Raw genomic sequence first — 13,810 nt, forward strand, 5'->3', positions numbered from 1 at the left:
GAGCCTATCTCTCTTGCCTAAACAGGATCTTTAAGCCAAAAAGGTACATATCCAAAGATAACTCACGTTTAATATCATGGTGAATCACTTTCTTTGAGTGTAGAAAATCAAGTCCCTTGAGAACATGCTTCGTCACCCAAATAATTTCAAATTCTCTCATTGGTCCACAGCTCTCCAGTTTCTCCAGAACAGACCCTCCCTCGCCTGCTTCCATAAAGAGATGGACAGTTTCACCCCACAGGACCGCGCCATATAACTCAGCGATGTTCTCATGCCGGAAGCAAGCCTGGATTTCCACATCAGATGGCTTAAACTGGTCTACTGGGATCTAGAACACAAAAATGCCAGTAAGATTAAAAACAATCCCAGGATAATAAAGAAAATATTTACAGTCAGCCCTCCATATCTACAGGTTCTGCATCCAGATATGGGAGCCAACTGAAGGACTTGAGCATCTGAGGATCTGGGTATCTTCAGGGGTTCCTAGAACGAATTCCAGTCAGATACCAAGAGACAACTGTAATTTAGGTCAGCTCACAAACCATAAGGCAAATAAATGCTCTCAGGGATACTCTGGTCTGTATGAAATTGTACTGCCGAGTTAAAATAATGTCGACATCAGGTCTGCCTTAATATTATGTCAGCTTCAGTAAACAATTCAATATAAGAAAATAAAAGAAACACAGTAATGTGGAAATTATTATTTTCATTTAGAGTGTAGAAATTCAACCGAAGAATTATTCATGATTGGATTAAAAGAGATAATTTCTTATCTATTATACATGTGATTTCTATGGCATCTAGGTTACATTTTCAATATTTCTTGTCATGAAATAATATAACATCTTTGGACTCACAGCCCATGCTCTAACAATGCATTTAAAATAAGCAACAGCCATCCATTCTATAGAAAAATCAAGTCATTAATAAAGAAAGTAAATCTTTTGGTGCAGATGGATATGGAATGTCTCTAAAATACAGTGTTCGATTAAAAAAAGCAGATGCAGAAGTACATATATTATGTTCCCACTTGGAAAAGAATTTTAAACTATACATACACACGTCCACAGAGATTTTCTGGAGGGATACAAAGGAACCTATTAACAGTAGTTCATTCAAGTAAAGGGATCTCATTCTTCAGCCTACACTCTTTTGAATCTGTTTGGGGTTGTTAATCATTTATTTTAAAGAAAAAATATAGCTTGAAAATTAAATACGACAAGAAAAACAAACCCACAAAGCTTTCTTCTCATGCTTTTTTAGAAGAAACAGAAACACAGGACACTTTGGTTCTAAGATCTTTATAAAATGTTAACGGAATTTTTAAAAAGAACTTGAACATGTCGCCTCTAAATGCAAGCTTCAAATGGCTGATTACGACACTTTTTTTTCCTTTTAATACCAGATACTCTGGCAAATCTTCATGAAAGAACAAATTAAGCCAATACGTTGTTGATCTTTTAATTATGATAACAGAGATTGAGGTAATATTCGGCAATTATTTTTTATTTTTGTTAAATCAAAAGTGAGTTTATTTTACTGCACTTAAAAAAAATCTTTAAAGTAGGACAGACATAAAAGTATAAAACTGGTTAAGTATCAAACTCAATGAATTATCAGCTGCACACACCCACATAATCACCATCTAGATTAAGAAACAGAACTCCACCAGAACCTAGAAACCACCTAGAACCACCTTCCAGTCACAGTGACTTCCAACAGCATGGATTGTGGGTTAAACCTGTTTGGGGCATTTATATAAGTAGAATCTCATACTGTAGATTTTATTTTGTATCTGGCTGTTTTGGCTCAACTTAATGATTATGCGATTCATCTGAACTACTATCATTGTAAACCATTTATTTTCTTGGCTGTTCAGTATTCCATGTGTTAATGTATCACATTTTAGCATCTGGAAACTTTCCAGTTTGGGACTATTACAAAGAGTGCTGCTATGAACATTCTAGTGCGCAGCTTTCGGCGACCGCGTGCACACGCCTGCTGGGTATGCACCTACAGGAGTGGAATTGCTGGGTCACATGTTCAGCTTAGGTAGATAATACCAAACAGTTTCCCAAAGTGGGGGCACCTTGACAATGACTTTAATAAGAAGAGATGGGGTCTTCTCAATCATGGATCTATTTAAATCCGGTCCTTTAATCTGCAGTCCTGGGAAGACTTGCAGCTTTCCCAGCTTCTGTTTCCCTGCCTGGCCTCCTTCCCGGTGGGTGGGATTAAAGGTGCAGAACCCCTCCCCACCCCACAAGAGGGATGACATCCAAGCCGAAACCTTCTTCCTTCTTTTTTATCAGTACAAACTAGATTAAAATAAACTGCACTTAAGGAGATTTAGGAGCTGAAGGGCCCCAGGTAGCAAGGAAATCCATAAAACACAGACACTTTTGGACAGAGCACCTTTAGACAAGATCCAGTGGAAGGCTAATACGTTTTGAGTAATGTAAATAAACAAACGCATGCCATGATGACAAACACGCAGTGAATGTTGTCTGGTTACAAAGTACATACCAGTTTACATGCCATTCTTTTCTTAGTCTTTATATCTTGTGCTAAGTACACTTTTCCAAAGGCCCCCCGAGGAATGAAATCAGAGCCAATATTCCTGTAAGTCAGCTTCCACGGGATGAGGAGAACATCGGAGTCTATTTGATAGCGTCCGTTCTGGGGAGTGATTACCTAAAACAATAAAAATTTGGGAGTGTTAGAATTCCAGCAAAATCCTTTTCTAAGACCCACCCTTTAAAAACTGGTTACTTTAGACTGCATTCCTACATGCAATGTTTGAAATTAGTGGCACTATGTGTAATCCTAACAGTGTGTAGAGACTATATTTAGAGTTTCAGCAAGGCAGGGAAAGCATGTAACAGAAACATGTCCATCCCTGGTCAGACCTGATCAGATTTCCATCTACTCCGGAGTCATTAATTGCCAAATAGAACTTTAAAAATGATTTATCTAAGGGAGCATGACTACTGTGACCAAGAGGCTGAAAATAAAGATTGCATAAGTATAAACTGTGCCTGCAAGTTGACTTGTTTCCAATTGAAATGTGCTAACCTGTTAGTCCGCATAGCTATTACTCACGCATGATACATACAGGGAGAGTGTGGAAATAAACTGATGATCGTGAAGGATTCTGGAAAACAATGTGTTATGCCAGAGCTATGAGTTGACAGTGCTACCTAAATAAAGTAAGGGCAGAATTATTTCTCATCTACTTACTCATTTAATATTTATTGAGTGCATATGTGCCGGGCACTGTGTCTGGTCCTGGGCAGGCATTTATGAACAAGAGGTAGATGACCCCTGACCTCCAAAAGTTTATGAGCAAGCACTCAGAACAAGAGATTTCAAAACCAGTGGACTCAAAACTTAAGAGATGTATCTTGATAGCAGTGTGGGTTACAAGGGTGTGTGCATTTGCAAAACTTAGCAAACTGCACATTTAAGATCTGTGTATTTTACTGCATGTAAGTTCTACTTCCATTTTTAAAGAATAAAAAATTAAAAAGAGAAAACAATTAAAATTTAAACAAATTAATATGGCAATCCACAGGAGATACGACTTGGAGCATATGCCCCCTCCCCCAAATGTTTAAAGTGCTATTTCAAGGGATAAAGAGTCTCAAAAATGCAAGTTTTTTCTAAATGTAATTAGTAATAATATGACTTCAGATTATGAATTCAGGAATTATGAAACTATCGAAGAGACATCAAGTTATTTCCAGCACAGACCAAGCAAAGGGGACCTTGGACCACATGGGAAAAGAATGGACACCCGATTCATCTGCAGAAAAAGGGGGCCCCTCGCAGGCGGCTGCTACGGGAAAGGTTCTGGTAACCGTAAGCGTTATTCATTCAGTCCCTATTACTGCTAATCTTAGCTACACATCCCGCAAACAGATGTGCTATTAGTCAGGGAAAGAAATAGAGAACAACTCTAATACTTAGAAATGTGAAGTCACTACATTTAAAAATTAAATATTTACTGAGCGCTCTCTCTGAGTGGGATCCTGTGCAGACAAAGCCCTAGAGGGAAAATGAGTAAGTCCAGACCACAGGCTTGCCTAGTTTGAAATACGACCTCCTTTCAAGAAGTATGTCACCTCGAGTTACTGGATGCCTCTTTTTACAGCATGCTAAGAATGTGATGAACTTAGTCCCTTTCCACATGGAGACAGAACCATGCTCACTGGATTCAACTATTCCTGAATAGTGCCTCTTTCTTGTTATTAAGTTTTTACAGACCCAATTTCACCACAGCCTCTCAGTTATCCACTTCCATGTTTAGCTCACCTTCGTGGAAGTTTTGCTTTTGTTTAACCAAAATTTGTTACAATACAGTTTGACCCAGTGTCCTCTTATTTTATCCAAAGGGACCAAAAATGGAAATAGCAGCCATATACTGAATGCTAATTATGGGCCAGGCACTGTGCTCAGTACTTTTTAACACATTATTTCATCAAAGTCTCATGACAATCCCACGCGGTAAGTGCTATTTTTATCTCCATTTTACAGATGCAGAAACTGGCTTCGAGAAGTTAAGCAACTCGCCAGTTTGTGACAGAGTCAGGATTCAAACTCCGGGGTGTCTAACCCCAAAGTCACCACTCCTATTCTCTGGATAAGAGCCTTTTAACATCCAGAAGGCTATAATTAAAGATGAGCCATGGTCAAAACCCAGTTATTAAAAGACTACATTTACATGTCACCGAGCATACCTTAGCCTTCTCCTCTTTGGATCAAATCCTGCAAGTGCCTTCATTCCCCTTTTCCAATTTCCCACATTCAGGGGACCCCCCTCGGAAGGCCCAAAAGTTCTCCATGGCTACCTTCGATGACAGGCCTGAGCGTACAGTGTAATATGCAACCACTGACCAGGCTGCAGTTCACACAGTCCCTCGTTCTCCCCTCACCCTAGACTATCCCTGATTGGGTTTGAGATGTTTTTCTGCCTCGCTTCTTCTTCTTCCTAGGGGTCCTACCAAATAATCTCGTGGATCTCCGTGCTGCTTATCTCCGCCGGTTCTTCCACTTATCAAGGCCATCTTCAAGTGTAGACACTATAAGCATGCTTTCGATTTCCTCATCCACATCACCGTCATAGATACTGAACAATACTGGGCCTCAGAAAAGCACTTCAGAAAAATCCTTACGTATTTTAGTAAAAATAAATTCCATAAGGGACCTGTGTGATGTGGCTGCTACAAAACAGATGTGTGACCTTGGGCTACATTAAAAGAGACTATTACCTAGAAGAGAGGCAAAGCTGGCCCTGACTTACTCTGCGAGCCACACAACAAATAGACCACCACGTTCACAGTCTGGCTATAAGACAGGCTTGAGTTCAGATGGTGCCACCCAGAGAGGACAAAAATCAACACTACAATACACGAGAAGTAGCAGACACAACAGTGTTTGGGAAAGAGAAGATGTGGGGAACATGCAACTTTAAAAACGTTGGCAGGACTGTCATAAGGAAGGAGAGTAACAATTAATACAAAACAACAACTACTGAAATGGCTTGATTCTTTCGACACTCACTATGTGTAAACAGGTCACATGCTTTCATTATTTGCTCTAAACAACAACCCTATGGAGTGCTATCATGTTATCCATTTTCCAGATGAGTATACTGAGGCATAGAGGGGTGTGATAACTAGCCCAAGGTCACACAGCTAATCCATTTCAGAGCTGAGATACAGACCTAGGCATTTTAAGTCATGGGCCTGCAGCCTTTACCATGACTCACTGTATATACCTTTTGGCTAAAGAGTAGAAATAGGACTAAGAGGAGTTGGAAACGGGTTTTAGTTTTATATAAAGGAGGACTGTCTTACAATCAGAAGTGGCCAAATATAAAATTGAATGCCCTACCACGTGATGAGCTCTTCATCATACGAGATTTTCAAGCACAGATCAAAATGCTCCACCGATTATTGGAGATGATGAATAGTGTGATTCAAGCACCAAACAGAGGGCTTAGCTCAGTATCTTTAAGGATTTTTCAACCCTGAGAAGCTGGGACTCCATGAATAATCCCTGAGGAACAACATTCAGCATCACATGCCCATATCTGTGATGGAGCCCTCTAGCCCTTCAGCTCCCCATGTAATCACCAAAAAGTTGAGTGTTTTGAACCCATTTTAGGTTATCCATCCCCAGATCAGGTTATGAACTGGTTTAGATTATAAACAACTGCTGGTACTCTTACACAAAGTAACTCCTACCTTAGTCTCCTAAAGTTTCTTCCCCGGTCCTGCCACACATTGGTGGAATCTTCATGAAACATTACTTTTAGGAAAATAGCACAGGCTTGCACGCACATGCAAACCACTATTTAACAAGCCCACGCTTGTTAAATACATTTTTGTAATTAATTACATTTTGTAATTAAGTACATTTTTTGTAATTAATTAATTAATTAACTCTATAGGTGTGTGGTGGTTGGTTGCCTAGAACACGCCATGTCTCTGTGCCTCCAGGCCTTTGCATATGCTCCTCGCTTCATTCGAAACACTGTCTGCTCCCCACCCGCTTCATCTGGCTGACTCTCTCAATCACTTAGGCATCAACTCCCCTTGGAAGCCTTTCTGATCATTTCCTGACCCTCTACCACCCTCATGGCTGTGTAAGCTACCCTACGTGACTGTTACCACAGTGACCATAGCTTAGTTGTATTGAGAATTACCACACTGCATTTTAATTGCCTGTTTACTTGCCTCCTGCATTCACCAGGCAGAAAAATTCTCCAGCACCTGGAAAATCACCTGATACACTGTGGATGTTCGAGCTATGTACAGCAAATGAACAGATGAATACTTGAATGAAAGCGTTTGGTCCATACGCAGATATATATTTTACAGATAGATTTTATCATGGAACCAATCGATTTGGTAGATAATTAGATGTTGTTTTGTAAAGCAGAGAGATAGAGAGCAGCAAATAAAGCCCAGGAGAAAAAAGTTTCGATGGGAGACTAGGATGTGGACCATGTGGACCTGTAGGATGGTTCCAAGGAGACCACGATGTGAGGATGAAAGGGAGCTAAAAGCAAACCTTGCTTCCTGTATCATACTGTCTCAGACTAGCTGTGATCAGGGACATAAAGTCATGATTTTTATGCCATTATTTACAAAACACAGAGCTGTGATAGGTTACTAGCAGTCACAGGGATGTATCTGATCCTTAGGGTCAGTGACAGGAAAATCAGCCATGGCCCCCAGAGCCATCAATCGCTTCCGCGGCACTCTCTACATTCCTGTGGGTTTAAGGTTCTCCTTTAATTCTGTGCTGTTTTTAAGTCTTACCTTATGTTTTATATTCTTGATCATTTTTAAAATAAAGATTTTTTTAAAGTTTTCAAAATCCCTACCTTATGATATGTCCTAGTCTTCAATTTTCTCTTAACTGTGCATTTGCTCATTTATAAAGCACGGGCTCCATGGCAGGAACTGATGACATTTTACTTTTACTCTTTGCTGATATAAAATTTTCACTTCCCTTTAACGTCTTAGTTTCTCTCCTTCTCTGCATTAGCTTTTTTTTTTTTTTAACTCCAAAATCTTCAAAAAGCCTTTTCTTTGTACTCCTTATAATTTTCCTGAATTCCCTTCTGTACATTCCCATCTCTCATCTGTCTGATGGACCAGGGGAAAAATACATAAGTCTACATATTTGTAAGCAAGAGTAATTTGTTTATTCTGCATGCTTTCCTTTAAAATGCCCATTTTAACAAATACGTAAAAAAAAGAGAAATTAACAATTATGTTTGTCATTATAGACACATATATTGTTTTGAACCAGAGTCCTTCGGCTGTATTTTAGCTAAGAAAATCTGGTATCGTTTTTAGTTCAAATGATTACGTCCCATGTATAAGCAGAATAGTCTTAAGGTAAAGTATTTTGTCAACTATTAAATACAGATTTGTATATTAAGACCAAAGCGAGTCGTGCAACCATGCAAAATGTAATCCAGCTCCAAACTGAGCTATAGCTGAACACAACTGGCTTCTAACAAAACAATTCACTACATAGCTGACCTAAATTACTGTGTTGTTTTTAACTGAATGAATGTGGTATGCGAAAAAACAAAATAATTAAGTACTATGTCTAGACTTCTTACTGTTCAGCACTGATCTTCTCCCTACATGAGCCATTTTGCCATTTAGATGCACAGAGGGAGTCACTTTCATCGCTAAGCATGTTTTGCAAGTTACCACCTACTCCTTTGTAAATTGTTTTTTCAAAAAAAATTAGGTCATCTTTAGCCAGCATTTACATTCACCTTTGACATAATAAGAGACTGAGAATCCCAAGCACACCTACACACATCACCTGATCTACTATTGTTGCAACAAAGTGTTGTCACAATATTGTGGATTATTTGCATACTTGGGATGACTAAGCAAATATGTCATTTGTCATTCATACTTTGCCAATTAAAGAGAGTGAATTTGTAGATTGTTATTTACTGTCTACAGACTACATTTCTGCGAAAACTGAAGTTAGCCAGTATTGATATTGTGACATTTCCAGACGTGACAAGAAAGGAACAAAGAATTCAGCCTTCAAAAATATTAAAGACAAAGTCTTCCTTTCTCAGATGAAGGATTCTCATTAAGCCTTACTTTTTCTACCTAATTGATAAATTAGTTTTTTAATGAATCATTAAATTAAAATATTCTTAGTCATTCCCTATTTGTAGTACTACAAAAATTCTTTGAATGTAACTTTTAATGAAGACTCTATTTACATCTTTAACATGGAGGTGATTCTTACAAATACTACATTAAAAAAAATCATACCTGGCAGCCAGTCTAAACCAAGTTCAAATGTCACTCTGCATTAAATGAAGCTGCAGGGGTAAAGTCGAACACAGAGCACTCAACTGATCAGGAAAAAAACATACCATATTTAATAAAATTCCAGATTCTTGTCGTCGGTGTCCATAAAAATGCTTTGCGGTATTGGATATATGGTTTGCAAAAGCGAGCAAATCCTCCACGGTCCCGTATCTGACCGTTGACAACCGAGGATCTTCTTGGCCACTGAGCAGCAGAGAGTCCGAACGCTCCTCGTTTTGATTACTGTCCTGACACATGGTCATTAGACTGGGTTCGTAAACCACTGGCTCTTCACTTGCGTAAAGATTTTCCATAATGTCTATTACATCAGACACGTTCAAATGTTTAATTAATAAATCGATTTCTTCTTTATTGTCACTTCCAGTGCTCATGTACTCCATTACTGATGTGCTTTCTAGAGAGTCTGCAAAAGAAAACACAAATGCTATGTTTACTATATTTGTAATTGAAAGGAATGGAAAACTGACATAAAACGACTGAGCTTCTAAATGCCTCTGTTTACAACATAAGAGCTATGTGTCTATAGGGTGTATGAATTCGAGTTGACAGACAATGAAGACAGAGACCTTAGATAACCTTTAGTCCATCCCGGTCACTTTGCAGAGGGGAAACCTGAGATCCAGACAGCTTACTCTTTACTCCCTGAGTTGGTGGCATCAGCCATAGCCATTGAAAACAAACTTTCGCTAAACGTAAACGTGCATAAGAGCAGCTTTTGGCTCTTTACAGCTTCCAATTTTGCTGCTACCTCAAGGGTCAATCGTCTTTGCATGAGTCTCTGTGGCGTGGGTGACTTTAAAACAAAAGAACTGCTTTACCAAATTCATAAGCTAATCTGGCAACTAAAATTCAGGCTCTGAAGCCAGAAGCATGTAAACTAGATTTGAATTTAAGCAAACTGATTAAGTTTCAGGAATAATTCTGATGTAAATGAGTTAAATAGCTCATTTAGACAGGGGAGAAGTCGCAAATCCTCCTTTTGGCAGCGATGAGTATGAGAACGGGGAAGATTCATTTAACCTGTGAATCAGCGGTCCTCTCTTAAGACCAGAATTTTTTTTTTTTTTTTTTTTAATAATACAAAGCATACATCTCAAGGTTCCAAGAAGGTTAATTTAACATCTAGGTCAAAAACCCTCTAGAAGCTGTGGTCTTTCAAAGAGGCCAAGAAAGCCAAATTTATCATAAACAAGATCAACTTGCTATATTAGCCAGTTCTTGTATACAAATCAGGTGCTATGCCTGAAGACTTGTAAATGAGAAAAAGAAAGCGAACCAATGGTAAAATATGATGCTTAGGGTTTTAGAACAACTCTATTGCAAAGAATTAAAGAGAAAAAAACATATAAGAGACATAAGAGCATTTGGAGGCATGCATGTCTATTTAAACTATTGTGCTCCTGGAAGCACAGATTCTCTTTGAAAGATATTTCAGGTCCTTAAAAGCACAAACCTTTAACCTATTCAACACTCTGTGCTAAAAGCCATAGGCTTTGATCAACCTGGAGATCCAGTAGGAGGCTCCAGAAAATGTTCCACCTGGGACCGCCAGCAATTCATCATGCAGCCACTGGCTTCTGAGTGAATTTCATTTGAGAAAAGAACTACGTGATTTAATGTCATCATTAACTTACTTGACATTCGTTTACTGATGTATAAATTGTGTCGCAGAAAAGCCATCTGGCAACCTGCAGTCTGATATTATATCTAGACTCACACTGCTTGGGATCAAATCTTGACCCCTTTTACTGTCTACACGACCTTGGATAAATACCTTAGCCTCTCTGCACCTCAACTTCCCCCATTGTTAAATGGAATCATAACAGCACCTACCTCATAGGATGGTTGTGAGGATTAAAGGAGGTCATATATGAAGGTGCTCAATGCAATGTCTGGTGCATGGTAAATAAGCTGTGTCATTTGTAGTACGTGCATAAGAGACAAAGACTGAGTCAGATGCCTGGCTTTGCAGATATTGAATTAGGCCTCCTCATCTGCAAAAGGGATGTGGCTACCTATTCCCTCGGCCTCTTCACAGTAGGGTTTTAAAGACTGTATCTAAAACAAGAGACAAAGAAAAAAAGGCAGAAACCTATGAAATGCTTTGCTGGCTGTTATCACCAGTTAGCGAAGGCAGGTCTCTCTGAGAGATCTTGGGCACTTTTAAGAGAGACTGAGATTCAGGCTCTTGGAATTTACTGAGTTTTTAAAAGGGATTCCTCGGGGGTAAAGGAGGTACACTGATGGGTTTCATTGAGCCATTTCGTTGCAGTTTCTACTTAAAGAATTTACTGAAAAACAGAAGTTAAAACAAAAATAGCCTGCTTTAAGACTCCACTGACTGGAAAGTTCCAAGGTTGTTGGATTTACTTATCGAATAGCTGACTTCAGAGAAAATAGTTCCCAGTAGTAATGTGACTCAAGAGAGGGAAAAGCCCACACAGTTTACTAGTCAGCTGATCTAGAGAGGAAAGACAGGTTAGTTTTTAAAATTCTGCAGAAGGTCTCAGGTGTTTATATCCAAAACCTAAGAAAGGTTAAATACCCCCTCAGCTCTGCGGTGGGGCGGGGCAGGAGGGGAAAAGGAAGGTCAGGAAGGAGGGGAGATAGAGATGCTTATGACTGAGACTAAGAGCAGGCAACACAGGGCTCCCCTCACACAAGGCAGTGATCCCCAAGCAACCCTGATGACCAGTCCGCTCACGAAATACTCCTGCAAAGAGCCTCAGCACTTTCAAGCCTAAATTAAGCAGACAATATGCTAATGATTTCCGAGTTATTCACCATCGGTACCCACATAGAAAAAGTGTGGATCGTGAAGGTATTCCACTTCAGCAAAAAAGACCTTCTTCCCTCACATGGCTACAGTAAAAATCATCATAAAATTCCTACTTAACAAAGTAGATGACTATGCCCATTTTAGAAATGGAGAGATGGGCAAAAATGGTCAAAATTACTTGCTTCAAATTATTTCAGAAACCAGAATAAAACCAAAAGGAAATCCTATCCCTAAACATTAATGCCATACTCTCAGCTAGATCCATCTACATAAACGAAATTTGAGAGTTTCCTGGTAAGTGTGAATGAAAATGGTCAAGATTACAAGAATCAGTTTCTGTCAAAGGATGATCATTCCTGTGTTACTTCCCATTTAAACGACTTCTCTGCCAGAATAGTACGTTGCCCCTCAAGGAACATCTCTTATTATATTTTATTGTTTTCAAAAAGCCCCAGAATGATGCAGTCCAGCTGTAGAGAAGCACGCTGCTCCAAAACCTCTAGATGCTAAGACCATCCAATTTTCCTTATAGGACCATCTGCCGGAAGTACCGCACACAAACTCAGTGAGAGTTGAGGGTGTCTGCTGGAATCAGATTATTATTCTACTTGGCAAATACATGAAACTGAGATATTTAATGCAGCTGTATTAGTGTTTCTTTCCCTGTTCTTATCAGGAATAATCATTTACTCTGAACCAAAATATGTCTTTCCAAAAGTGAAATAGACATTGCGACGTTTCACTTAAAGACAGCTCGTGGCCTTCCCTGAATACTTTTGGGATAAGCTTTGTGCACGCAGTGCTGCCTTCTAAGCGTTATTCTCTGCCTAGAATTAGAAGAATTTCAGAGTCTTGATATCGCATGACCACCGGGAAACATCTGTGAAATAACTTTTTTTCCCCGCTAACATTCTTAGGCCAAAAACTCAGCAATTCGTGTTCTGCTGTAACCACCCTTAAGTCACAGAACAGCGTCCGGGTTATAAACATGAAATTAAGCTTCAGCTATTAAAAAGGCTCTCCGCTCCGCCACCCCTCACCTCCCACCCCATTCCTTCTCTCCTGTTCCTCACGGTCAAGGGAGTTTTTAAAGGGTTTGTAAATTACAAAAGCGCCCATCATTTGGGCGGGCGGCAGCGGGGGCCCCCAGCCCACGAGGCGCACTCACCGGGTCTCGGCAGAGGGAGCGCAGCCGTCTCTGCAGCGTACGCGACGGACGGCGCGGTGACACGGGACCCGGCTTCCCCGCGCACTGCCCAGCCCCGCATTGCGCGTACGCTAGGGATCCGGGAAGGAGGAGGAAGGGGGCGGAGTCGCCAGTCCACACCGTGTGAGTGCCTTGCGCAAGGTGCTTTCCAGCCGCGCCGGCTGCAGCCGGTACCCGCGCGAAGGACCGAATCGCAGCTGCGCGGACCCCCGGCACGCCCCGACTTTCCCGAGCCTTGGAATCGACTCCCTGCCCGGGGCACCCTCTCTTTTAGGGTGGAAATGTCGGAGCGCCCAGGAGGGCCGAGACCAGAAAGACACCTCTGAGCCACCGAACTGTGCGTTACCTGCGCCCTCCGCGCGCCCCCGCAGGCCAAGCGCTCCAGCTTCAGTGCCCCGACGGCCCGGTGCGCAACGAGTGGCCGGCTCTCCCGAGGCGGGCGCGCCTGGGCCTCGAGGTCCGGAGGTGGTAGAGGTTGGAGCCAGGGCGACCGGCCCCAGAGCGTGGCGCTTCTTCCGGACTGGAGCGGACGAGCGAGCCCAGGCCACCTTCGTCGGCCCCTGACTCACGGCGTCTGAGCCGGCCCAGGGGCGGCGCAGCGGACGCCAGCCGCCGCCTCCCCGCCTTTTCCATTTCCCCTTTCTCTCCGTAAACAGAAAGAATTGCGGGGAAGCCGGAGCCCCCGCACTGGGAAATTCCGTCCTCCCCCCGTTTGCCCTCGGGGCGCTCGGGCGGAGCCGAAGGCCAGATGAGGGAGGAGCGAGCGCCGCTCCGGGAGGGGCGCGGACCCAGCTCCGAAATCGGGATTGCCACGCCACCTGCGGGCCTGGGACAGTAGTTGAGGTCTCGGGACACCCATGAGTTTTCCTTTGGACCTGGGGACTGGAAGACCTGGTGGTAGAGGGCGCCCCAATGGCGGAAAGGTCGTCAGAGTCAACG

General features: G+C 41.6%; 1 protein-coding gene across 4 annotated transcripts in view; it reads right to left on the reverse strand.

Moving 5' to 3' along the window:
• Positions 1-13,348, reverse strand: part of MAP3K8 (mitogen-activated protein kinase kinase kinase 8) — a 21,490-nt gene extending 8,142 nt beyond the window's left edge. Inside the window, exons 1-5 of one of the 4 annotated variants that reach the window (XM_006924172.3) lie at positions 13,218-13,347; positions 10,719-10,943; positions 8,930-9,288; positions 2,527-2,694; positions 67-328 (exon numbers count right to left, since the gene is read on the reverse strand). In XM_006924172.3, coding sequence (XP_006924234.1) covers positions 67-328; positions 2,527-2,694; positions 8,930-9,265 — 766 coding nt within the window. In that variant the 5' untranslated portion in view covers positions 9,266-9,288; positions 10,719-10,943; positions 13,218-13,347. Of the gene's footprint in view, positions 1-66; positions 329-2,526; positions 2,695-8,929; positions 9,289-10,718; positions 10,944-12,832; positions 13,019-13,217 lie in introns of those variants that run through there. The other 3 variants (XM_006924173.3, XM_006924174.3, XM_015598733.2) reach the window with 3 other exon arrangements.
• Positions 13,349-13,810: the final 462 nt, after the last annotated feature.

This window comes from Pteropus alecto, unplaced genomic scaffold, assembly GCF_000325575.1.
Source record: "Pteropus alecto unplaced genomic scaffold, ASM32557v1 scaffold269, whole genome shotgun sequence".
Taxonomy (NCBI): domain Eukaryota; kingdom Metazoa; phylum Chordata; class Mammalia; order Chiroptera; family Pteropodidae; genus Pteropus; species Pteropus alecto.